Below are 25,439 nucleotides of genomic sequence, written 5' to 3'. Positions count from 1 at the left end.
CATGAGCAAACCGAGAGCTAACTTAAAGATACAAGTCACTTTCAAAATGCTGACAAGTCCAAGGGCGTGCATCAGTTTAATCTAGTAGCAGGTTAGCACGTTAGTGCTAGCCATGGCAATGTTTCTCATGCATCAGATTTTTGAAGCACCTCATTTTTCTGCAAGTCCCTTAAAATAGGAGATGTTTATCTTTGTCCAACTCTAGCTATCACTATTAATTTTTTGTGTAAATATATTGCTGTTACTAAGAGCTGAGCATCACATAACGTATTTGTGGTTGATATCTCCTGCTGGCCACAAAGGACAACAAGCTATGGCTAATGTTTTTTGGTTTTTTTTATATATAAATATATATATATATATATATATATATGAGTAAAAGGAATTATTTAGCTAAAAGTCCTGTAGTTTTGCCACCCGACCTTCTGCATGCCATGACACTATCCATATATATTGGCATTTTCTGTGTGAAATACAATGACTCATGCTGGTAAGACATGCTAGATCCTCAGACTGAGCAGAGATATTCTAGGTTTACTAAGATTCCTAAAGCTCAAATATTTACATGGATCCTATAAAGGAAGAGAATTTGGGTGGTTCACCTGTAAGGAAACAGAGAATTTCTGATCCCTCAGGAAATGTGTGGAGGTCTGCATGCACCTATGACCCTTCCCTAAAACTGGGGAAATTCACCCTAGATTGGCATATCTAGGAGCTTCCAGATTGGCAGAATGCCTGAACTGTCTCTAAACGAAACTGCTTTCAAAGGATTTTGTTTAAAATGGAACACGTTTTTTCCCCTCTACATTTGAGCCTGTATGAATGTGTAATAGCTAATTCCTTTCAAATTCCAGTTACAAAATATTTGGAAGTAAGGGACATTAAATGTGGAATTAATGAAATGAGCGGTTGTTTGACTCTTGACTCTCAGTACCAGCCAACTACTGGAACAGACTACTTAGAGGGGACTCTTGAATTCCATCCTTGGAAGTTTTAAAGAACTGGTTGACTCTTGTCAAGCATGACACAGGTCTAACTGATCCTGCTTTGTGACAAACTGATGGGTTAGGAGACCTCTTCAGGTCCTTGACAGCCCTGTTTTCTGTGATGCTGCAGCTCATAGCAGTGGTGGAAACTCCCAGTGGAACAAGACTGAGGAAGTGCAATCTCTTTGGTTGTTGAATTATTCTTGTAAAATTCAGGGGGTTGCCCATATAAGAAATATGTGTGCTCAAAAAAGAGCATTCCAGATTGGGCCATTACCCTGGTTTCAGCTGGGAAACAGTTAATTTTCTTTCTAGTGGTTGCTGAGAAATGAATGTCAGTAATGTCTATTGGTTTTAGTTGTTGCTAAGTGATGTTTACAATATTCAAGGACTTTTTCAGCTTCCCATAGAAGCAGAGACAGAACAATGGAATGGTCAATGAAATAAACGGGGGCTAGCTGGGGGGCGGGAATCCGCAATCACTGCTCCCAATGATGACAATTCATAGGGTAGTGAGAGTGACTTGTGCCATTATTGTTGTTATTATTATTATTTTTCCTTTTCTGTTATTGTTTCCATTAAACTGTCTTTATCTCATCCCACCAGGTATTTTTTCTCCCTTTCCCCTCTTCCCCTCCACCCGTCCTGGGGGGGAGTACCAGGGGGGTTGGTAAGCGAGCAGCTGCATGGTTCTAGTTGCCAGCTGGGGTTAAACCACGACAGCCATCCTCAAAAGCAGTATTTTGTGGCTGAAGAGAGTTTATTAAAAATGCATCTCAGTTACTATGCAAGTACTTTTATTTAACTTTTTAATGAATAATCTGCTTTTAACAAAGAAGCTACTTTATTTATTAGCTAGGTTCAAGCTAATCAATGCTTATCAACGAATATCGCTGCCAAAAAGCAAGTACTGTACATCGCACATAAATATATAATAAGCTGTAACAAAATATATCTGATATTTTAGAACTACTCATTATAACAGAAAAATCACTGAGAGTGTATTTTTTATTATAGATTGGGTTTAATGACTTCATCACGTAACCAACTTGAGAGCATAAAAGTTATCCTACTAGAACTTTCTTCTTTACTAAAATACACCATATATGTATAACTTACCGTGGCAGCTCCTACTACAATTATATGAGGTTTTGCCACAGAACCCTAAGACACAAAGTAAAAAGAAATTAGTTTAAAATACTCACAAAGTATACTTATTATTATATCGAGCAGGTTAATTAAGACTCATATCTTAATTAACTATGACTCAACTTGTCCATCAGTTAATGGTTACAAACGAATAGATTGCAGATATATTACAGAGAACATCAATTTGTGATACACCAAAATTTTCACATAACAGAATCTGCAAAAGTGCAAAGCATCAATAACAATCATTATCAAACAATCAGCATTAAGTTCTCTTTAAAAGCTATCTAAGCATCTCCTCCTAAGGTCAAGTAAACTGTAGATCATACTGTTGAAGTACTTTTTCTTCTCAGTGCCTCTCAGCATTCTCAAGCATCCGATTGAAATGACCATAAACCCATTGCAAAACCAGAACTAGTACAATTGAGAGTTGTTGCCCTTGTTGCCCTGGTCTGAAAATTATGTCTAGGACAAGGACCAGAATATGCACTCTAACAGAAGAGTACAGGGAAACAAACAGTGCTGATCACCTCAGAATGAATTTTGCCTTGGCATAGCAAGGGTTTAGCAGCTCTCAATTTTTTGTAGTAATCACGGAAAAAGAAAAATTAATGATAACTTGATGGGAGGTATTGTGCAAGACTGACAAATAGGGTAGCAAAAGAATCACCGGTGGCCATTAATAAATAACTCCAGGCTTTTTAAAGGTCAACAAAGGAAGAAACGAAAAAAAATTTAGTTTCCAATCTATAAACATATTACTTGTTATCAGAATTCATATCATACATAGTTTTATGCCGAATAACATGTCAACCTATATCATAACTGAAACACGTAAAATAATTAGTATGTAATTTGAGGGAAATATTGAAAAAAAATAATTAAGGCATTCTTGACTTTACAAATTGCCTTTGTCCTTCAGTTTGGAACACTCAAATTAACACAAATATAAAATCACGTAATCATAGAATATCTCAAGTTGGAAGAGATCCATAAGGATCAAAAATGTTTGGTCACATAAAGAAGGAGCCACCGCAAACAGAGAGGAAGAGAAACATCAAATCAGAGTAAAATCCTTTCAGCTCTTAATATGATGAATCAACCTGCTCCTAGGAAGTAGAGTTTTTCTGGTTTGGTTTGGGGTTTTTTTGGCCCCAGTGAAGGCATCCTTGTGAGACCAAGAAATTCCCAGAAACATATACATCAGGAAACATTCCTCTTTCACTATTTTGATGTCAAATTTCAGATCTCTGGTACATAACTGACTGAATATATGTGATATGCTACAGCTGCCAGACTCCTAGAAATTATAGTTGTGGGTACTAAAAAAAAAAAAAGAAAGGTAGTAGTCCTCAGTCAGTTGCTGTATTTTCCTAAAATAAACAGTTCTTTAAGACCAACCTCAGTCCAAGATTTGATACGTTGCCTCATAGAGCCATTAACTTCTGGGTACCACAGGAAATCCTGTAAAATAAATGCAGAATTACATCTCAGTCTAGCATGGAAAACAGAAAGAAAAAAAAAAAAACAACACAAAAACAAATGAAAAAAAAACCCTTTGCCCCCATGAAAAAAGAAGAAATTTTCATTTGTAGTTCAGGACTTAGTATTTCACCAGAAAGCAATTTTTTACCTTCTTCCAAATGGGATGTCCTTGACCTTCTAAAGCAATCAGGGCTAAAATCGAGCTCACATCTATAACTTATTTATTACAACTTGCTTTTTGCTCAATTTCCCAAAGCTTTTACCAACAAGTGGTTTTTTTCCTTCCAGAAATTTACTTAATGCGATTGATAGCTTGAAAACACAATTTTCAAACAAAAATAAATCCTGAAGTTTTACACTACCATTTCATAAATTATTAGCCATTTAAATCTAGTAGTGCTATATACATTAAATGCATTACCTACTGACATTTTTTTAGATGGCAGGAGTAGAGCCCAACCTTCATCTAGAAGGATAGTCTAGACTTTGGCTAGTGCTATTATGTCTCCCAGGTAAAGCTGAGACTACCTAGCATCTAGTTACTTCACAAGTGCAGAATTATCGAAAGGACTAAAAATACACATTAAAGTGAAATAACCGGGACTACATATGCAGACATTATTACAAGGAAACTTTATACTGCAGAATGCAGAAACACTACCAGTAGAGAGGAAATCTCTATCTTCCACCTGCACAGAACTACCAAGATTTTTGGTAGTTCACTTGAGTACTGTCAATTCAGTACGTGGCAGGAATCTGTGAGTGATCAGGCAGCCATCTGCAGTGGCTGAAGGATGGAAGGATCAGTATGATGACTAGAAAGGGCAAAATTAACTCTCCACTCGTTCTCAGTGATTTTCTCTTTTGTTGGTCAAGTATTTTCCACATTTAGATTACTGGGTCACAGCCATTATGAATGTGAAAATTCAGCTGCCATGCCAACGATGTCAACAGCAATATGGCATCAAAACAAGGAAGCAGGAGACTAGGAATATATTCTTAGCTGCCCAGACATCTCCCAAAAGCCCAAACTGGCCATCTCAAATCTTGGTCGTTAGACACCTACCAAGGCTCAAGGAGTTTTAAAGTTCTGTGTCAGGCTACACCAACACGAATCACATTGCTTTGTCCCCTCTGTCCTGCCTTGTGTTCTGCCCCCTCTTTTCCAGCATCCACATAACCATATGATAAGCCACATCACGCCTGACCAAAAATGAACCCTACAAGGTAAGTTTTTGGCTGAATCAACTCTTAAACCAGCCCATGCCACAGCGGTACCAGAGCTAATTACAGCACAAACACAGAAACATACCGTGAAGGGCAACAGAGTAGGACACCATAGGCTTAAATTGCCTTGGGCTCACACCTTAAAATGTTATTCTGTACCCTAAATCTTAACCATGTACACAAACAAGTACTGAAAACTCACTTGCAGACAGCTCAGCAAAAACACTGCTGCTTTGGTTTTCATGAACAGAGAATGAGTTATCTCCAGGGAATAAACAAATACATGACTAGCAGAATCCCAGCACTGCTGACAGCTGTCATGGGAAGCAAAGAAAGCTATTGAGGACACCATTCCAATTGCCAGGGCAGAGGAGAACAGAGTCCTTCATAAAACCTAACCTCAAGTACTTTGTTTGTTTTCTTTTTTAAATATCCACATTATAATCAACATCGTGGTTATTTCTCCATGCAAAAACAGTGGAAGGAATACTTGCTGGGACAGCATAAAGTGCTCGATGGCAATTATGACAATTATGACTCCAAGATACATATTCTTACAGCAGCAGAAGAGCAAACTTCCTGGCAAAAACTATTCTTGGGAAGGCCAAATTATAAGATCTGACAAAAAGAAAAATCCAGCTCTGACTGCAATTTGGATTACATTGCATGAGTAATAATATGCATTATTATGGCTTGGAATTTAATGCTAGATAAAAACTTACCACTTTAATTGAAGCAGATTTATCTTCAAAAGGAATATTTCCATGCTGTCAAAAAACCCAAAACAATAAAACCAAAGTAAGACAAACTTTCAGAAGGAAAAAAAATAATTTACATTCATATGTTAATTTGCTCTCACCCAAACGTTTATCTTCAGTAGATTTTTCTTGTATAAACTTGTCAGTATACTTATGCAAAGTGTTTATGTTACCTTCTTGATATAACAAGCTACTTGTATAAAGGGTTATTTTTCCTGGAAGAAATATACCAAACAAAATCTGAAATGCTTTCCGTTCACCCTGTTACAAAGGTATACATTTTTTTTCCTAAATTTAGCCTCACAAAACAAGAAAAAAAAAATTTTCTTTCTTTTCTTACGCTTCCTTTCCCCTAGCTTTCCTTTTCATCTGCCCATCTCCTTTGCACAAAACAACTGAAAAACTTTTAATTAAAGAATTAAAAAAAAAATAAAATAGGCAGAAATCAAGTTTGGAATGCATTATTAGAGTTTCTGAGTGACACTGTAATAAGTCAGAAAGGAAGTAGTCAGATACTGCATGCACAATCCTCCTTTAAAACACTACTAAATACGATATTAGTTCCAATCCTGGTCCAAAAGAACAAGTGTATTTCTCTTCCACAATCTGAGATCTTGATTTTATAAGTACTTGACAAAAGATACCTCTCAACTTAAAAATCAATTATAGCACTCTATCCTCTCACCATCACTGTTGGGCAGCAACTGTGACCTAACCAACAGACCAGGAACAACAGAGTTATTCGATCAATCAGACATCTTGTTTTCTTGTTTTGACAAGTGAAAATGACTGCACACTGCCTGCTGAAAAAGCTGCCAGCTTGCACTTCTAAACAACAGAAGTACTAAATAATTGACAAATCTGATCTACAGTTGAAAGTGAAACACCTTTTCCCTCACATGTGTACATACACCCATAAAGGGATATGCCTAAGCAGCACGATATAGCAAAAGAAACGAATATTCTGTTCAATAAGTGACACAGCTAAATCCTTTCTTACTGCTTCCACCCAGCAAGCTGCAGCTTACATTCTTCACCTTATAAAATTCAAACAGCTCTTCGGCAGCAATCAAAAGGTAGGTAAGACCAGAAGCTATTTTTAGTTTCAGCCTCAAGTTAGACCTGGAAATCTGTTATTGCCCCAAGGATTTTTATGAACAGATTAGATCAGCAATTTAACTGACATTTAAAATGACAAATTATAAGGCATGAATTACTACTATTTAAAAACACACAAAGGAGCAATCATTTTCTCATCAAGAAGCCAAATATGAAGCGTAAGTTGCTATGGGACAAGTCAAATTCATTAATTTATTCCCAGACTGCCGCGAGCTTTCTCTCGAGCTTTCTAGTTCACTTCTAAGATTCCCAGTCATCTCATTAGTACCCAAACAATTATCTTTGTCTAATCTTGTTCTTCTCCAAAACACCTTTCTATGATTCTTCTTTGTGAGGGGTAGGCCAGCAAATGGTATAATTTCTTTCTTTTTTGAAGTTCAAAGAAGAGTTATGAGGTAAATTAGGAAGAAAGAAACAAAAACATCATCAAAATAAACTCTCTCACCTTATTTCCTTCTTCTTTGACTTGAGGATTTATGAGTTTTATAAATGAATAGAACAGCTGGCGAATTCTAGAATCTCCTATAAACACAATATATTTGTCTACAAGGCAATTTTTTGCTTCACTGTAAAACAAAACAACAACATTCATGTTACAGGAAATTTATGTTTTAGGAAAAAGTCTTTAGAAAGTCTACAGAGCAATATAGATAATCCTGAGATTCTAACCAGCTCTAAGGAATGGTGAATCTTTTTTTACATGCTGAATTAATAACAAGTTTCATGTAATTTGCATAGAAATGAAAAAGAACTCTCCTGCTAATGTGTGATTATGCAAACAACTAAGCAGGCTTTCCTATTCTGTGGTGCTACAAACACAGTAGTTTCAAAATGGTAATGCACAGCATAACTCTAAAAAATAAAATTCTCTTACTAGTAGGTGAAAAAAAGTGCTTGGTAATTTTATTTGGGATTTTTTTCACCTGCAAGTCTGCACATAAGGTCAGCATTTTCCCTTTCATCAGTCTGAGAGTGACATGAGGCTGAGCAGTGCCTTGCACTATCTTGTGGTTCTCTATAACACGTGTCAGTACTATTACCACCACTGTTTATTTGTATTTTTATATATAAGTACAACTATAGTAAACCCTGTAGAAACACAGATAATATACAAGGAAAAGACTTCCTTCTGATACATGTTGCAAATTTTTGAAAGCCTAGAGAATCAGCTATAAAGCGAAAAACAGACGACTGCAATTCCTACAGCTGCAGTCAAACAACAATTACTCATCTTTCCAGGCAGATGAACACAAGACATAAGTTTCCTTACCTGTTTTTATACTTATGCATCATACAGCTGTGCGGCTGCCATACTTTTTCTCCAAGAAATCTTCCACTGGACAGAAGATACTCACATGTGTCACCACCTTTAAAATGTTAAATTAAGATTAGAATACAGACACATGCAAGTTAAAACATAGCCTCATTTGCTGACAAAGAAAATAATTTGACCATATTTGAAACACAGGAATTGATGCAATCAAGAGCAGTAAACAAATTTAACTTTTGGTAAAAACATCTTGAACAAGTTTCTGCAAATTGCCTTCTCACTTATTATACCACGCTTCTCTGTATATCACTCCTCTATCCGCAAAATGTTAGCAATCCCATTTCTGCTGCCAGAAAGATGTTGTGACCTAGAATGGCATTTCCACCAAAACATGCCGATCCAAAGTGCTACTATCCAGAATACAGCAGTATCAAATTAAAGAATTTCACACCAGGTCAATATAATAATCTTCTACGCAGAATCACCATACACAGCATCTTGTCTACAACATGAAACTCTACATGAGATTTGCAAGAAAGTCTATTACATCTCTCTGCTTAAGACACAGCAGTCATCTTCGAACAGGTGAAATTACATGCTGGGTTAGTATGAAAAACATAGAACACTTACACCAGAATTTGCTGATCATTCTGAACTGCAGCTATCTTTTTCCAGTCAAGAAGTTTTACACCAATTAAGATTAAACGCTTTACAGGTGGTCACATTCTAGGTCACTTTAAGTTCATGTAAATAAAATACCTCAGTTATGAAATCAGTGAGGTTTATCTTCCAGCAAACTCCATGTCAAATTCTGCTGCCTTATAACTGAACAAAACTAAACACTGTTCACTACAAGAGAAGTTCCCCTCCAACATTTTTGTCATACTTGGCATTTCAGAGCACTGACAAACAGGGAAAATGGTGGTGAATGAAATGGCAAGTACCTGTACTAGCTTGTGCACAAATAATGTACTACAACCCATACTTAACATTTCTGTGAAAGCTTGTCTTCATTACACTCAACGAGAACGGTTCTTTTACTCCACTGAAACTTGCACTAATCCTAAAGAATAGGGTGTTTTCTACCTACTTTTTAGGGATGCTGGATGCCACATGCTATGAGACAGACTTTCTGCTTCAATTACTATGAGAAAATCTGGAGCTTTATCTAGAACTGCAAATGAGATGAGGTGAACAGAAAGAGATGAAAGTAGTGCAAGGTCTGAGGTCTGTAAGGATACGAATTTACAAGGCACTGCTGGTTCTATCAAGACCAAGCTCACAGTCCTCAAACATTTGCACTACAGCAAAGCTTTTAGCAACAAGAGACAGAGACATGGTATCACTTCCCTTGTGCTTGAACAAAAGCTTCCACGTGACCACAGTCCAATCACTAAAAAAAAAAAAGTAAAAAAAAAAACCCTAAAAAAGTTTAGAAAAAGTATATTGGATACAGAAAGGCCTTCTGTGTAACATTCTGATACGAAAACATACCCTAAGTTACAGTCCTAAGATCACAGTGAAAGCTAACTAATTTTCATATGCACTAAATCAACTTCATTGTTGTTGTTTTGGGGGTTTTTGAGTTGGACAGAGGATAAATGGGAACACTACTTATTTCCATAATTTCCTAACAGTGGGAAGAAAGACAATAGTATCGATATTAATTTTTCTACAAACATTTTAAACCTATGGGTAATAAACCATTCTATGGTTTTATGGTATTCCAACTGTTACTCCTTGACTCATTTATCCAGTGAAACCCAGCAATGGTAACATAATCAAGTAGTATTATTTACCATCACCTAAGGCTCCTCAATCCCTCATTTCAAAATGCAACTCTAACAACCAGACTTATTTTCCCTCCTGAACTTCAATGACTTACTACTGCTATTGCATCCTGACTCCTAAAAAAGTTGGAATACCACGAGGAATTATTACAGTCTTGAAAAAGGTCTGGATAAACATCTGAGTCATAGCTCTGGGTTTGGATTGTTTCTCTGTGAGAAACCCACACATGGCATACTCCTAACATGCACAATAAACTGGCTTTACTATAATTGCCATTCTTTATGCCCTATCTCTCAGTCTTGGTCAGATAGATTTTGACATATAGAAGAAAAATGCTTAAAATTTAAATATATGCATATGGTGATAAATTCCTATTTTTATCGTCAGTAACAGTCTATTAATCACCCCAGGGCAGGTCAGGAATTGTCCCAAATTGACTAGTAACCTCTCAAGCAAATCCTTGAGATACCACAAATCAAATCGACACTTCCTTCCTAATCGCAATGCACATGCACTATCCCTGTCAAACTGATTAATTACTGCACAGCAGCAATGGGATGTGGCAAACAGCCAGATGCAGACGGCCACATGCTTCTGAACATTTAAAGGAGCCCTCACGAAAGTATGCTGAGACCACAGTTGTAGGCTGAACTCAAGAGGTTTCCAGAAAGGTAATCTCTGTAACTCTCCTATCTTTCAAGCAGTACAGGTCACTCCAGGTCAGCAATATCATCTTTTTTTCCAGTCAGTGCCTATTTCATTATTCAGTACAGTGCCATTTCTGAACAGATTAAAGAAAAAAAAATCTTCCAGAAGCAGTGTATCAAGGCCTTTCTGCTCCTCTTTCAACCGCTGCTATTTATGTGACAGCTGCTGATCCTGCTGCCGGAACTTCTGCAGAAGTAGCTCAGAACACAGCAAATGACACGAAAAGCCGAACGTTTACCTGTTTTTTAAATATGATGGCATGCTCACATCTGCTGGACAGACATCTTTCTAGTAGAAATCATACATTCAAAATGACCATAGTTTCAGTTTTTCTTAATCATTTCAAATAAAATCCTGATTCTATACTTTGACTTTTGAGCTACATAATTTCCTTGATTCTCAAACATGTAAACTATTATTTCTAGTAAGTTGCATAAAAATGAAACTGCCAGAAATAATTAAAAACTGATCAAACTCATGTTGCTTGTGATTAGATTATGAGAATAGGAGACTTACACTAGTCACCTACTACTACAAACCCCTACTACAAGAGATAGTACTGTAGCTACTGCTACAAACCCCTCCATTTTGCAGACGATGAAAATTAGGAGATTTATCAGAGTGGCATAAAAACGAACTACGTAAAAGAAAAACCACCACTAATTACACTCCTTCTGAAATCCATCAACTTGCTGAGGAAGATGCATAAGAAAATAAGGACAGTTATTCACAGTCAGGCCAACGGTCAGTCTAGCCTGGTATTCTGCCTTCAACAAGGGGCCATTAGCCAACACTCAGGGATGAAGAAGAGGGCAAGTAAACATTAAGTTCTTATCTAATATTCTTCCAACTATGTTCAGTCCAGGGACTCCCTGAGCTGCACGTGGGTTTTACATAAATTGTAGAACCTTCCACAGATTTATTTCCAACAAAGTCATGTAGTCTTCTCTTCAATTTTTAGCATCCACCGCATCCTTCTGTAAGAGTTTTCCATATGCACTGACGCTGCTTGAAGAATCACCTGTCTTTATTTTAAATATGGTTTCTACTGGGTTTACTTGGCACTCCCTAGTTCTTGCACAGGAAGAGACAGTTCACACTCATGTCTATCATGAATCGTAGACCACTATCAATCCTTCCTCAATCAAGTTTTCAAGACTGAAAAATCTTAGTTTACTAATTCTTCATAGGAGAACATGTTCCATATCTTGAGTTCATGACTGAAGCTTGGTAGCTCTGTGCTCCATGGGACTCCCATCATAATTCCTACAAATAAAACAATCCTCCATCCTACAGTATATTTACTGAATAACATTCCAAACATCACACACTGTATACATTTTAAACTTAAAGATAATATTTTAGACCAAGGAGTTATGCCTTCTTTCCCAACTCCACATACCACATATCTTACTATTTCCCCCAGGTTACAGACAAGACAGCTCCTCTGGGAATGACCAAGTCTTACTTAGGAGATGAAATACACAGCAGCCAAAACAAAGCAAAAAACTACCACAAAACCTCATAAAAAGAAATCTAAGTGCTATTCTATACACAGAACACAGACCATTCTTTTTAAGCCCTTCCTTTGTGCTTTGCTTAAATCATCCTTCCAACATACTACCTTTTATTTTCATCAAATGTTGCACTAAGATACACTACGGTATAGTTATACAAAGAGTATAATTTCTCTGAATTTTATTATGCCCATTATTCTAATTTATCATTCCTCAAAATCATGTTTTTTCCATTGAAATTGTGAAATCGTAAAGTCTTTGTTCAGTGCCAGAACATACTACGTTTCACAACATTTTCTTTAAAAGGCACACTCTCTATTTCAAAGAAATGGAAATTCAATTGTTCTCTATTATTCAAAATAAAAATGTAGCTTTAAACAGTATCTATCAGTGCTGATTTTAAGAATGCAACATTTAAAATAAAAACTTGCTTCCAACAAGGTTTAGGACAGTACCTTTGAAATATGATAATAACGGAAAAATACACAGCACTAACTTCACTGTATGGTATATAAACATTTAGTCCAATTAACCCTTCACTAACTCTTCACAGAAGCTGTATGCAAATTAAAGACAGTCCTTAACTGCTCTTAATTGACTTTAAGTTTTGCAAAAAATGTAGGTGACCCCTAGATATGACAGTCTCCCCAAACATAAATTTGACCTTCTACAACTCCAGTCCAGCATTTTCTCATACAAGTAACTTTTATACAGGCAAGTTTTACTGGGAAGTGCAGTGGGCTGCTCCTATCTATAATGTGTATTTGACTGAGGCCAAAGTTTGCCGAAACCTTTACCTGTAAAGACAATCAGACAAAACAAAGGAGTTCTAAATAAAGGTCCAAATCACCAAAAGCTTCCAAAGGAAGCCAAGACAAAACCAACCACTTTATAAAACATATGCACATTCTCATAATTTATGCCCTGTGAACTTTTCAATATTGCAATGGGAGAAGAAAAATAGATGTCAATCTGTGCAACATGGGTTTCTAAATGGAGCGAGATAAACTAGGCCAACTATCAAAAAGTTAAAGCATCCAAAGTACAGACACACTGCAAACATAGAATAAATATTCATACTTTCACTCATACCTACGGATAGTAATAAAAAGGAAACGGTATGAAAAAAGCAGCCTTTATGTGCCTTTATCATTTTTAGAATGTCTTCCTCCAAAAGAAAAAAAAAAGTTTTTTGACTTAACACCTAATTTTTCTTCAAAGTCAACTGTGGTCTTTGCCACCCTTTATATACTCTCCAGGAAACCTATAAACCGGGATCTTGTTTGTATCATCAGGCACGTGTAAATCCATGAATGACATGTCAAATATCAATCTCATTTGCTCCATTATTCAGGCAGTTGCTGTTTTGACTAATGCAAACTTTCGGTTATCAGTTTCTTCAGATATGAAAGGTTCAGTTTTGGGGGGGGAGAAGAAAAACCTCCCACCGCTCACAAAACAGATTTCACCACTTCTTGTTCATATGCAGCTCTCTCTCATTTCCTCCATATTCCTGGACAGCTATGAAAGAGAGACAGTATTCACATTGGGTGGTTAATCCATTGTTAAATTTCTTGTTTGCGCCACTGTAGCAGAACATATGTGAAAGAGCTGGTCTTGCCTGCTCTCCTCTTCCTCACAACAGCTAATGACAGATGCTCAGACAAGGTATAAAAGCACAACAAACACAGAGCAATCCCTTCCCTGGCACCACCCAGCTATCGTAGCCCAGTGACTTTGAGACAGAGCGTCTAAGGAGCGCAGCTCGTTTGCAGCCCCACCTCATCCACCCTCTGCCAATCAGAATAACCCTTTTGGGGTATTTTTGGTATAAAATCTTGGCACCATATTTCAAAATGTCTTGTGTGGAAAAAAAAAGCTGCTTTATTCTGATCATTTTAAATGTACTACCTGCTAATTTAATTTTTCACTTGATACAATCACAATGAATTTACCTTCCCCCACTAACTCATAATATTTGAGACCATTACAAGGTTACTAATTTTCTCTCCAGGCTACAGAATTTTAATCTATTTCACTATTTCTTGTACAGAAGCTGTTTTATTCTTGTGCCGTTTGTGTTGCTCTTCTGTACACATTTTCCAAGCTCTATACCTCTACTAAGAGGGGGTGACCAGCACCAGTGACAATAAGTAAGGTACCTGTTAGCTTTAGTTGTGCAGTATCACAGTGAACTCTTCTGTTTTGTTTTTCCTTAACTGCTAAAAATGTTTGCTAAATTTCAGGTGTTTGAGATCACTGAAGGGTTATAGAATGATCTTGCAAGCACCCTTGCTTTTATCTATCCTGAAAACTTGTATGTGCTCCACCCTCCTTTTCTAAACTATTTGTTTATGACTTTTGGATGTTATTTGTTCAAAGGAGCTCAAACTCTGTATTCATTCTCACTCTATGTCCTACCTTTTCAACATTTATTGGAAAGCTTCTCTCTTACCCTAAAATAGATAAAAGAAACTAAAAGCCTTAAGAGAAGAAACTTGTTAAAAGCTTGTGAAAATCCATACAGACCATATCAACTTACATAAAAGCCTGCAGAGACTCACCGTTTTGTGATTTGCGACTCAACAACCTCATTAACCCTCCCATGATATATCGTATTTATGCACAGTCCAGTTTCCTTGTAACCTGCTTGATATGGCAGTCTCTATTTCCTTAGGCCAGTCTCACAATCCCTCTTTAAAAAAGCATCACATTTGCCACCCTCCTTCCATCTAGTTTTGCGACCGATCTGGGGCCTTAAGGAACGCTGTGCAACAGGCAAGTTCAATTACTTCATGCTTGAGCTCCTCTCGAGTTCAGTAAATGCTTCCATGTCTTGCAACTTAGTACTATTCAGTTTATCAGCCGTACTCGCATGCCAGCCAGAGGGTGCATCTGGGGAACTGTATCCGTGTTAAACGCTCCCTACCCCCTTTCCCATTTCCACAACAAACTGCCTCAGCCTTGTCTTCCACGGAGGCTGCAGACAAGTGTTAGAATACGAGGACACTAGTTGTCCTACAATAAACAGCTGCAGTGATCTCTCTTTGGATCAACTTTTTGATTTGCCCACAAAAACATACTATGTTTTTTAGCGTGAACCGGAAACAAGAAAATATTTCCTTTAGCAGTTCCATTAGCATTTATGGATCGTGCCAAGATTCACAGCTTCGGGGCCAAAACAACCCGAAGGAAGAGGCATCAGGGAAGGTGCCCCGTTACCACCAAGCACAGCCCCATCACGGTCACCAGCAACGGCATCTGGGTCTCAGTTACGGGCTTGTCCGCTGCCACCAACAACACGTGAAACCAAATTTATTTCGCTTCACCCACCAGAGAGGCTGGGGTTTATTACCTTTGAGGTTCAAACGGTAAAAGACCATACACCAAGTCTTACATCCATTAAGATATTAATCACTAATTGCCAGGTAAATGTCGTTAATCACCCTGTACGGGAACAAGTGACAGGGAAGTCACCCTCTACCCCTGCATTTCACCTGCGGCCGTGCGGCTGTTACACACACCACAAACAGGGCCCTAAGGGCTGTGTAAAAACATCCCACCGCCACACTCACACACGCCCGAGCCGCGGGCCCTCGCCCGGCCGGCGCGAAGCCTGTGGCGACCCCGGGACCGGGCCCCGCGGGCCGGGCCCCGCCGCCGCTGTCCCCCTGCTCGTCTCCCGCAGCAGCCAGAGACCTGCCCCAGCCCGCCGGGGCAGGGGGACACCTGCCGCCCCCGCCTCCCCCCGGCCCAGAGCAGCCGCGGCGGGGCCGGGGGGACCCGCCGCTCTTCCTCCGCGGCCGCGGTCCCCGGGCTTCGGCGGGGCTCCGCCTCCCGGTGCCCGCCAGCCGCGGCCCCCCGCAGAGCGCCCGCGGCCGCCCCTCACCTCGGTAGCGGCGGGAGGCGGCGTGGCAGGCGGTGAGGAGCAGGACGGCGCCCAGCGCCAGCGCCTTGGCGCTCCTCACGCTGAAGTAGTAGTTGATCTCTCGCTTGCCCAGGGTGTAGGCCAGGGCCGCCATCTTGGCTCCTCCATGACAACAGCGTGCGATGGAGCGGGCGGGCGCAGCGGGGCAGCACTGGGTCCCCGCTGGCGGCGAAAGGCAGACCCCGCCGCCGCTGCCGGCTGTCACCGTCCCCGCTGCCGCGGCGGAGAGCAGCCCGTCACCCCGCTGCCGGGGCGGAGCCGACGCCCTCCGCCTGCCGACGCCGCTTCCCCTCGGCCGCCAGCGGGCGGCCCCAGCGCTCGCCTCCCCGCCCCGCGGCGGGACAGGGATGCGGTGGATCCCCCCGGGCGGGGCCGGTGGATGAGGGGTCGAGGCGGCGACCCTGGCGGCCCCTCGCTCCTCGCCGGGGGGTTGTTGGGACGATGCTCCATGAAGGAGTAGCTGGGCGAGTTTCTGTGGCTGAGCCGACAGCTGGCAGCGGGCAGCGCCGGCTGGTTTTTTTCCCCCAAGTAATGCGATTTTTAAAACACTTGTCGCTTTTTAGTTGGGAGCGGTCAGCCCGGGCTGGGAGACGTTGACTCCCTCTGAAGGCAGATAACACTGTACAGGGAAGCTGAAGCACGTTCAAAGGTTTACCTGGGCTTACAAGGAAAACAAACACACAAAAAAAGGTGTGTGTTGCGAGTGAAACCCTGAAATGTTACCAAAGGGAAGTCCTGTTCCTCCACAGAAAGGTGCTGGGCCCCAGCAGGCCGAGGTCTGGCCCTCAGCTGAGGGGAGAAGCTGCAGTCTGAGGCGAGCAGGGCAGGCCGACACGGGAAACAACTTTCCACAAAATAAAGTGACCATATATAAACCATAGGTAAACAAACATAAGGCTCAGGAAAAGCGTTCAGTGTGTATTCGCATAAATATGGGACATAAACATCAAGCAGACAAGCCTGGGGTTCATGATGAAGTGCTTCCTGTGCTTGACAGACTTTGGAAATACTTCTCCCTCAAATCCAGCAGAACTCTTTTCATTAGGACTGGCCAAAAAACATGAATGGAACATGGTTGGTTTTTTTTTTTAACTGAGAGCATAAATAATAATAATGAATTATCTGGATTTTGAACACACAAAAAAAGTCTGGTTTTCATTTCACCATGCTTCTATTTCCCTGTCATGCAAACAACACTATCCTAGAAGTTCTGCAGATCATTGAATTTGATTATTCATTTAATAATATGTGGAAAAAATAATTGGGAGGGGAAAAAAAGAAGTGAAACATTTGAAACAAAACCAGGGAGTCTCCGCACTGCAAGCAAAATTTTAATTTCAAATCTTATCTGAAAAAAACAAGAATTTAAAGCACTATGGAAACGTAATGTCTGTACAAGATCTAAGTATTCTTCTGATGTGCACTGTTCAATGTATATGCCATTTCCACCCAACCAATTCTTTATTATCAGCCAACTTATAATCTATATTTTTTCTATTCCGTTGAGTTTGTTAATTTGTTCAGTTTCTGAGCAATTTTTTTAAAATCATAAAAACACTATTGTAAAGTGCTCAGGTTTTTTCTCTCAGGGAGAGAGGAAAAAAGGTATCAGGTAAACTCCCAACTGTACAGATCTGTAATTACTGCGTTACTTTTTTCTTTGAAAAACATAACAGAAACCCCCAAAACCTGGTCATAGTTTGGATTCTTTTACTCCCCGAATGAAAAATTTCCATTCATGTATTATTTTTTGATCATGCAACATTAAAAAAGCCAAGAATTTTCAAAGCCTTCTTACTGTGCACAAACCTTATTATGTGTTAAAATATTCCTGTTAGTGTTTAGCTTTCTTTGTACTCATTTCACATATGTTCAAGTAACAGCTTTAGGAAGCAACTTAAACATTTTTTTAACAGCTTCTGTAACTGAAAGTATTCACTAGAATATTTTTTGTAGCTTTTTGCATTGTTGCTCATTAATGATTCTTAACAGTCTTATGAGAAGTGTCTTCCCTGCAGTCATTGAGGATCATGGATACTCTTCTTCATCTATTTTTATAACATTTATTGATGAACAAGTAAGATTTGTCATCCAACCAAAACACGTTTACTTCAGCCTGTCTCATTCTGCAATATAACGGTGTTAAGTTTTCTGGCTGTGCTGCAAGTCTGAAAGGTGCATTTATGGTTTTGAGTGTAGCTCCTCAAAACTTGCCCGAGCTCACGCTGCTACTCTGTGTGGTGCAGGTGCAGAAAGCACAGAGTGTTGACTTGGCTTCTGAGTTAGGATGGCTGCAACGCTTGAGCCGCAAAATATAAAATTTTCTCCCCCAATTAAAAAAGAATTCAGCTGTCTGCTGAGGTGGTCTCTCTGGAGAATTTCACTGATCTTCAATTAAATCAGCTTCTTCCTATGAAAGAACAGCAGAAATTAAAAAGATATCAAAACAACCATACTTTACTTTTGTTTATAGATACCTCTGAGAATTACAGCCTGCGGGAAGAGTAAATCTGTCCCACGGCCTCTGGAGGGCTGTTTCAGATCTGCTGCTTGCCGCTAGAAGTCCGTGGGCCTTCCTTGTTTGCCCTGAAGCACTAACACTGGCCTTCACTAATGCCCGAAAACTCCACATGTGTATTACATCTCTGGTACTTTAGGACTGTACAAATGCATACTGTTGCAGGTTAAATATCTTAATTAAGACAATCCACCTCTGTACATTAAATATGCACGTGGATGTAAGCAAGACATCTGCTTTTGCTTCATCATTCCTTTGGAGGCGTTACTTAGGTGTTCCACAAGAGAGATCTCCCTCATTTCAGTCAGAAGCTTTTGGCTGAAGTGCCATGAGTTAGGAAGTGGTTTGCATGTGCACGGTGTTGCTTCTTACAGGTTTTTCACAAGCTATTTGAATTTTGCATCATTACATATACCTAAGTAATTCACACCAAAACCACACTATATAAAAGATGTGATATAAAGGGCTCATTAGGGATTGCCAAGTACCCCATGAAAACTGACGCCAGATGTGAACTATTATTAGCTAGAAGCAGCTTTGTAATTTCCATTGTACATTTACTTTATTTTCCTGTCTGCTGATAAACTTAGTGTGCTGGAAGTAAATCAGAAGTCTGTTAGCTCTTCTGATCAGTCAGACCTCAGCTTTTGGTGTGAAAACACTAAAGCTTCGTGTTGGCGTCCTGCTTGTTCTACTGGAAGCACCAAAAGCTGTCGGTGGGAGGGGAACACCTGGAGCAACCACAGAGAGAAGACCCAGCAGACGGAGAAGCAGTTAGTTCCTTTGAGAGGCAGAGGAAACACAACACTGCTGCATGGGGTAATGGCTATGAATATTAAGAGTGAAAAGCCGCAGGCGGGATTTCACATTTGTGTTTTCTATGGATGTACCCTTCGCTTATGTGAATTCATTATTTTGGTAAGAGACTGTAGTGTTATGTGTGGCCACTAATGACAGAAGCTAAAAATATTACCATGGGTTTTGGCTGCACTGTTTCCCCTATGTGTCAATATAAAAAAGCGATAAGGAAAGATGGGGTTCATCTCACCTAACTCCACTGACTTTTAGTGAACCATTCTGTTTTAAACTAATCTGTAGAACTGGTGGAAGTAAGGTGCCAGAGTTTACTCATAAGTTAGAATAAGGTGGATGATTTACCATTAGGAATGGTGACTGTTGAATTTAGGTAAATTTAAATTTAGACAGATGTCATTTACACAGGTATAATTTAGGTGAGATAATTCTTTTTTTAGTGATTCTTGACTTTGCTTGGCAGGCTCAGTGTAAACGGAAGGAGAACTTTGTGCCATGGGTCAAACGTGGCATGCACATACGAGTTTGCTGATATACTTAGTTCCCAGTAGATCTCCTTATCTTGCTTTTCCTGTTTTCAGCATTACAGCCAGGTGTAGCTTCTGGAGTTAGATCTGCGGTCCTCGGTCAAAGGCACAAGGCAATCCCAGGGACTGTAAGCATGTGAGAACAGATAAAGTGACTACTGTAGTATAAAGTCAGCTATTACAGAGAGCTAATATTTAAACATTCTTGGTCAGTGGATTATTAGGGCATTCTCATGTGATATTTTCACTTTAGAGTTTTTATGTGTTTATAGGAGTGGAATTAATTTTTCATAAGTATATATAGTAAGGAATATTGGCACCTGAGCTGGAGGAAAAATTATGATTTACCTCTAATTTATAAGTTTCGTAAGGAAACTCTTCATATGTTCATAAGAAACATACTGCTTGTTATATACTAACTTTAATATTCCCTACATTACCTTACAGGTTCAGTGTTGAATAATTAATCAGTAGGATCTGCCATTCCCCAAACCATATCACGTCTTAATTTAATTTGTGCAGCATTGTTGGATTGCTCTGGTCATATCATAAGTTCAGAAATAAATCTGTATCTCCAGCAGATTCCTGGGCAGAGTACTATTTTCAGTAGTGCAGCTTTTGCTTCAGCAGCTTTTGTGTACTTGCCAAATGACGACATCAGACATTTTAATTGCTGAGTTCTCAGCCTCATCATGGCAAACAATCTTTCCATAAGCGTCAAGTTTCCATGTGGTGTGTGCATGCATAGTAGCCATCTATTGCAAATATTTGATTACAGTAATGAAGAGGGAGTAGAGAGAGCAGGAAGTTTTTTTCTTAGTGGACTTGTTCAATCAAGCAGTGTACCCTGAGTACTGACTGTCTCAGACTAATACTGAAACAAATATGCCACCAAACCCGTAAGATGTTGGAAATCCTGTCACAAATTACCACTTTTACAGATTTCTAGTTTTGTAACAGTTATCAAAATAGTTCCTCAATAGTCTGTACTAAAAGCTGATATTAAGTGAAGTAGTTTTGAAATCACATGTACAGAGGCTATATTTAGCTTTATCGTTAAGAGATGAATACATCTGTGGTTCTATAACGTGAGGTTTAATAGTGTTTTCGTTTCAGATTTCTGTGGATCTGAATTAGAGGTGGATTGGAGGGGTAGAGACAGGGAAGGGAAATAGGCAGATTGCAAATGTTTAAGTGATCCGTCCTCTTCCATTGAGGTGAGCCAAGAGGCTGCACCTTCCTGCGTGGTGGGCTGTGTTCATCACTGTGGCGCTGGGCAGTCTCGAGTTCGGACTGGCACTCTGCATGGCTCATTCATGCAAATCTGTTTTTCTTTCAGCTGCATGATTCTTATCCTCCAAGCTTTATATTCATCAATGTAATGGGTTAAGAATTTTCAATTTAAATGAGTTTCTTGCTATGCAGGTACTATTTTTTTTCTCTTTTCTCCCTCTCTTTTCTTGACTCTTGTTTGAGGGAAAATGGCAGTTGCTGTTAGTTCCTTGTCAAACTGAGTTATTCCTTTTTCATTAACACTTTGTTTTCAAGTATTTTCTCTTCCTGATTCGCCCTTATGCTCACAGATGCTCTTTAAAATTCAGAATTCTTTATATTTATAGGGCAATCTTTGGAAGCCTACACAGCCACTGTCCAAGCTGTGTCACGTTTGTAGAGCATTAGAAGCCTTCTCTTCTGGCTGCCAGCAATACAGATGCCATCTTGTAAGTACCACTTTCTCTTTAAAACAGAGAGAAAGCATAATTTCCACTTCTATCAGTGCAATCTCTAGTGAAAATCATTAACACTAAACATCGTTAATGTTCTGTGCAGTACATTACTAGTTTTATCTGATACTGGTCCATTAAAAAGTACTTAGCCTTGTGTTCAAAAAGTCCTTCATCAAAGTCTCAGGCAGCTTATATGTGTACCCCCTGCCGCAACGGTCACCTTTGTCACAGATGTTAGGTAGGCATACTCTGATAAAAAGGTTAGGTACCTGTGTGAGTGAGACTTGATTTTCATTTATTGATTAGCCTGACATGAAGCTGAGAGGCAAGGAAGCTCCAGAACTTTACAGAAGATACTAATTAGGGAACATAGCAAATGAACTAAAACAACGTAATAAAAGATTGCATGAAAGAAATACGTAGGCAGAATAGTTTTTATAAATTTAACGGAAGGGAAAACAACTTAGTACTGGTAGCTTATACATTTTAAAATATTAAAAAACATTAGCTAAAGAAATGTTAAAAAAATACTAGTAGGTAGCCCAGCTGTTAAGGATAAGTCTTGCCAAAGATTCAGATGATGAGCTGCAGGAGATTAAAAAATCAGTGCATCTTGAAGTGCAAACATCTGAACGAGCATGGGATTCATCCCAGAGGAGCAATGCCTGAGTGCACATCCCTTCTGGGGGTTAATATCTAATCACTAATATAAAGCTGCATTACTACAAATCTAACAGGAAAATATAACTGACTTTTCGTCCTGTCTCTAGGCCAACTAGATACAGTCTTTAGCCTAATTTTTATATTTTGTGCAGACTGAACCAATCTGGTCTTGTTTTGTGCTCAAATTCCTGCTTCTTTGTTTCTCCTCTCTATGATATCATCTTGAAATGCTTTAGGCCTAAAGATGTAATTTCTTAAATATAATTTATAAGATCTTAGAAGTCCTATTAAAAGTTCTTTAAAAGTCAGTTGATGCGGCTACCTGTCCTCTAGCACTCCTTGGATAGGCTTCAATCTTTCTGCTCTAGGAGGAATGTTTTTGCTCTGTGCTTGCACAGCACCTACTCTTACAGCTTTGCTCATGGCTTGTGCCCATTGATACTGCTAAAAAAGGTTTGCATGTTACAGGACCATTGGATGCATAGATAGCATACAGCCTTCCAGAAGCTGAGGAAACGGCACAGGTTGAGGAAAAAAATATTTGATAAGAGAGAGATCAGGCTGTACTTGATATGAATGTTGGTTGAAGGTAAGACGTCTCTGTAAAGCGGTTCTCTTCATTCCCTTAGTTCTTAAAGAATCAGTTCAATTTGCAAAGCCTGGAGTCTGTAATGGGGTCAGCAATCAATATAGAGCAAAACACAGCAAGGAAAACAGTGTGATTGACAGGAAAACAAGTCAAAACCTAGAAAATGATCAAAAGAACATCATGAAGAGGCTTAGATGAAGAGGCACGCTGGATTTCCTGGCAAAACAATGTTGACAAGCATAAAAGCAGTATAAGGAAGGAGTGAGATTGTGAGAGTTGAAGGTAGGTAAAAAGCTGGAATGAGAAGGTGAAGCTTTTCTGTTAGAAAAGAAAGCAAGAAGTGAAGCAGCTGTTATTGACTGCAATAGTGCCTTGAACACTGGAGTAGGAAAATACCCCAGTGGATAAGAAAACATTGGGATAGGAAACTCAATCCTTTGATCCTTGAGCTTGGACAGAGGTAAACGTCAATGTCACAAAGGCCATTTGGCTGGAGAAAAATTAAGGACAGTGTAAGTATTAATGATGAATGAAGTGGCATCTGAAGTGGAAGAATGTTCCACCAGTTTCAGACCCCAAACCTAACCGACAAGTTTTCACTCATGTCTGATTGACACTGTTTTTGTGCAATTTGGTGTTTCAGAACCTCTCCAATATAGTAAAATATAGCAAAATATTAAATATACCTATGTCGATCGGCAAATACTTGACTAGGTTGTTTAATGCTGCTGGAGGGAGGCTGCACAGCATCCTTCGGCCGGCCACTGAAAATACCTCAGCTCCACAGAGCAACTTGGAGTTTAGAATTTAAAAGCAAATATAAAAATGGGAAGGTCTGACTAGTCTATGGGACAAAAGCTAAAATGGAAAAGTCAAAGTATGAGGAGCTTTATTTGTTAATGAAAAATCGTATTTGACTGTTATGGACACCAGCGCAAAAATGCACTTTTTTGAAATTCTGAAATTACTACACGTCTTGTCACCTCTGATTTTTCCAAGCAACTAATACTTATACACTTGATTCTGTAATATTCTTTTAGGAGTGAAAACCAAGCTGTATTAGAAATGGAAGAAGTCAGTTTTTAATAAAGCTATCTCCAGAATATAACTCTGGATCTTTAGAGTTATGCTAATTTCCCAAGTTTCCTTACATGAGTTTGAAAGTTGGTGGAGTGGGGAATGCTTGACTGAGGTCAGAGAGGAAAATATCCCTATCTGTTGATTTTGATAGTGAGAGATCAAGTCTTTGGAGGAGGTCTCTTTTCTCACTACTAATAGGGAAAACCTGCCAGCTAATATCATTTCTCCAATAAGAACAGTCATATTTATTTTCAATTGTCATTTCTTCCTGGATTTTGCAGGGTACTGTGGAGTAGTTTTTGCATTTAAACACAGAATTAATTAGATCCTATATGAAAAAATCTACTACAGTGAAACGTATTGGAAGGTTTTTTTCAGCTTGAAAGAAACAAATAGTAAGATTTAATGCAGAGTATCTCTTCTACTAGGAATCAATGTTTTTGGGAAGGTGATTTTATTTTAGGAAGGAAAAATATTTTTTATTACAGGGTTATCTGCAATAAGGGAGTCTCTGTGGCGCAATTGGTTAGCGCGTTCGGCTGTTAACCGAAAGGTTGGTGGTTCAAGCCCACCCAGGGACGGATTAGTCCATTCCTTCCTTCTGCCCGTGGCAGAGAGGTTGGAAGTAGGTGACCTTTAAGGTCCCTTTCAACCCAAACCGTTCTATGAAACTTTGCAAAACAAATTCTCTGTTAGCCTTGGCTCATTAAAACATTAGTTCACTGAAGTATCATCAACAAATTAACAGACTAAAATACTTCCATGGCTCATTATTTAGTGGTGAAATGGCATAGAAATAGCTTAATTTAAGCAGAATATTACAGAGTGTTCCTTAGGGTTCACATTGTTTTGTAAAATCTGTTTGTCTATATGGTGCTCTGTTGGGTTGCTGTGAGCTCTAATGGTTCTATGTAATTTTACCATGTTGAAATGTAAACATATATATACGAAATATCAACATGGGCTACTGTGCACCCCAGGCTTAGCAAAGATTTGTCATTTAGGAATTAACAGCTGAGTAGCTGTGCCATTTCCAGAAATTTTGCGTGAAAGCCTGGTGAGTTGGAGTCTGCAGGACAGCTGTTATTGTTTGCTTCTAGCTTCAAATCTCCTCTCTATTAAAGTGTGCATGGCACACTTTAATAATTGCTCTAATGGCAGGCATATGGATCTAATTCTTTGATGTGACGTTTTTGCTTATGCTTTAAAAACACATGTACTGAGAGGCTTAACTGACAGCATATGACTTTCTCTAAAGCTTAAAACCAAAACAAATCCACATACAGTGAAACCAGTGAAGTCTATATCCTTCAGCCCTCTCTCTTATCATTTTATGAGCTAGCCCTTCTCTCACAGGGAAAACTGATAGGGCTCTCTCTCCACTGCGCATCTGCCTGCTTTCATGGTACGTGCAAGAATTTAATCTTTGTGAGGTGTCTTCCTTTCTATAGTGCTGGAGCATAAGGATCTAAATACTAGGAAAGGGGCAAACAAAATGCCGTTTTCAAAGCTGAAAGCAAGAGCTCTAGCACACTATTGGCTTGGGAGCAGGAAGTGGATGATTAGCTGTTAAAGAGGTGACCC

At 39.2% G+C, this 25,439-nt stretch overlaps 1 protein-coding gene and 1 non-coding gene across 2 annotated transcripts in view; one reads left to right on the top strand and one right to left on the bottom strand.

Moving 5' to 3' along the window:
- CASD1 (CAS1 domain containing 1) overlaps nt 1-16,264 on the bottom strand; it is a 34,201-nt gene extending 17,937 nt beyond the window's left edge. Inside the window, exons 1-6 of the mRNA XM_063324856.1 lie at nt 15,900-16,264; nt 7,995-8,091; nt 7,170-7,290; nt 5,570-5,614; nt 3,537-3,599; nt 2,106-2,150 (exon numbers count right to left, since the gene is read on the bottom strand). Of these exons, the coding sequence (XP_063180926.1) occupies nt 2,106-2,150; nt 3,537-3,599; nt 5,570-5,614; nt 7,170-7,290; nt 7,995-8,091; nt 15,900-16,032 (504 nt within the window). The 5' untranslated portion in view covers nt 16,033-16,264. The remainder of the gene's footprint in view (nt 1-2,105; nt 2,151-3,536; nt 3,600-5,569; nt 5,615-7,169; nt 7,291-7,994; nt 8,092-15,899) is intronic.
- An 8,098-nt stretch (nt 16,265-24,362) lies between these two features.
- Nucleotides 24,363-24,436, top strand: TRNAN-GUU (transfer RNA asparagine (anticodon GUU)). The gene has a single exon. It is a non-coding gene; the product is annotated as a tRNA-Asn (tRNA).
- Nucleotides 24,437-25,439: the final 1,003 nt, after the last annotated feature.

This window comes from Chroicocephalus ridibundus, chromosome 2, assembly GCF_963924245.1.
Source record: "Chroicocephalus ridibundus chromosome 2, bChrRid1.1, whole genome shotgun sequence".
In the NCBI taxonomy this organism is placed as follows: domain Eukaryota; kingdom Metazoa; phylum Chordata; class Aves; order Charadriiformes; family Laridae; genus Chroicocephalus; species Chroicocephalus ridibundus.
The sequence above is the reverse complement of the archived record's forward strand: the minus strand, read 5'-3'. Positions and strand labels throughout refer to the sequence as shown.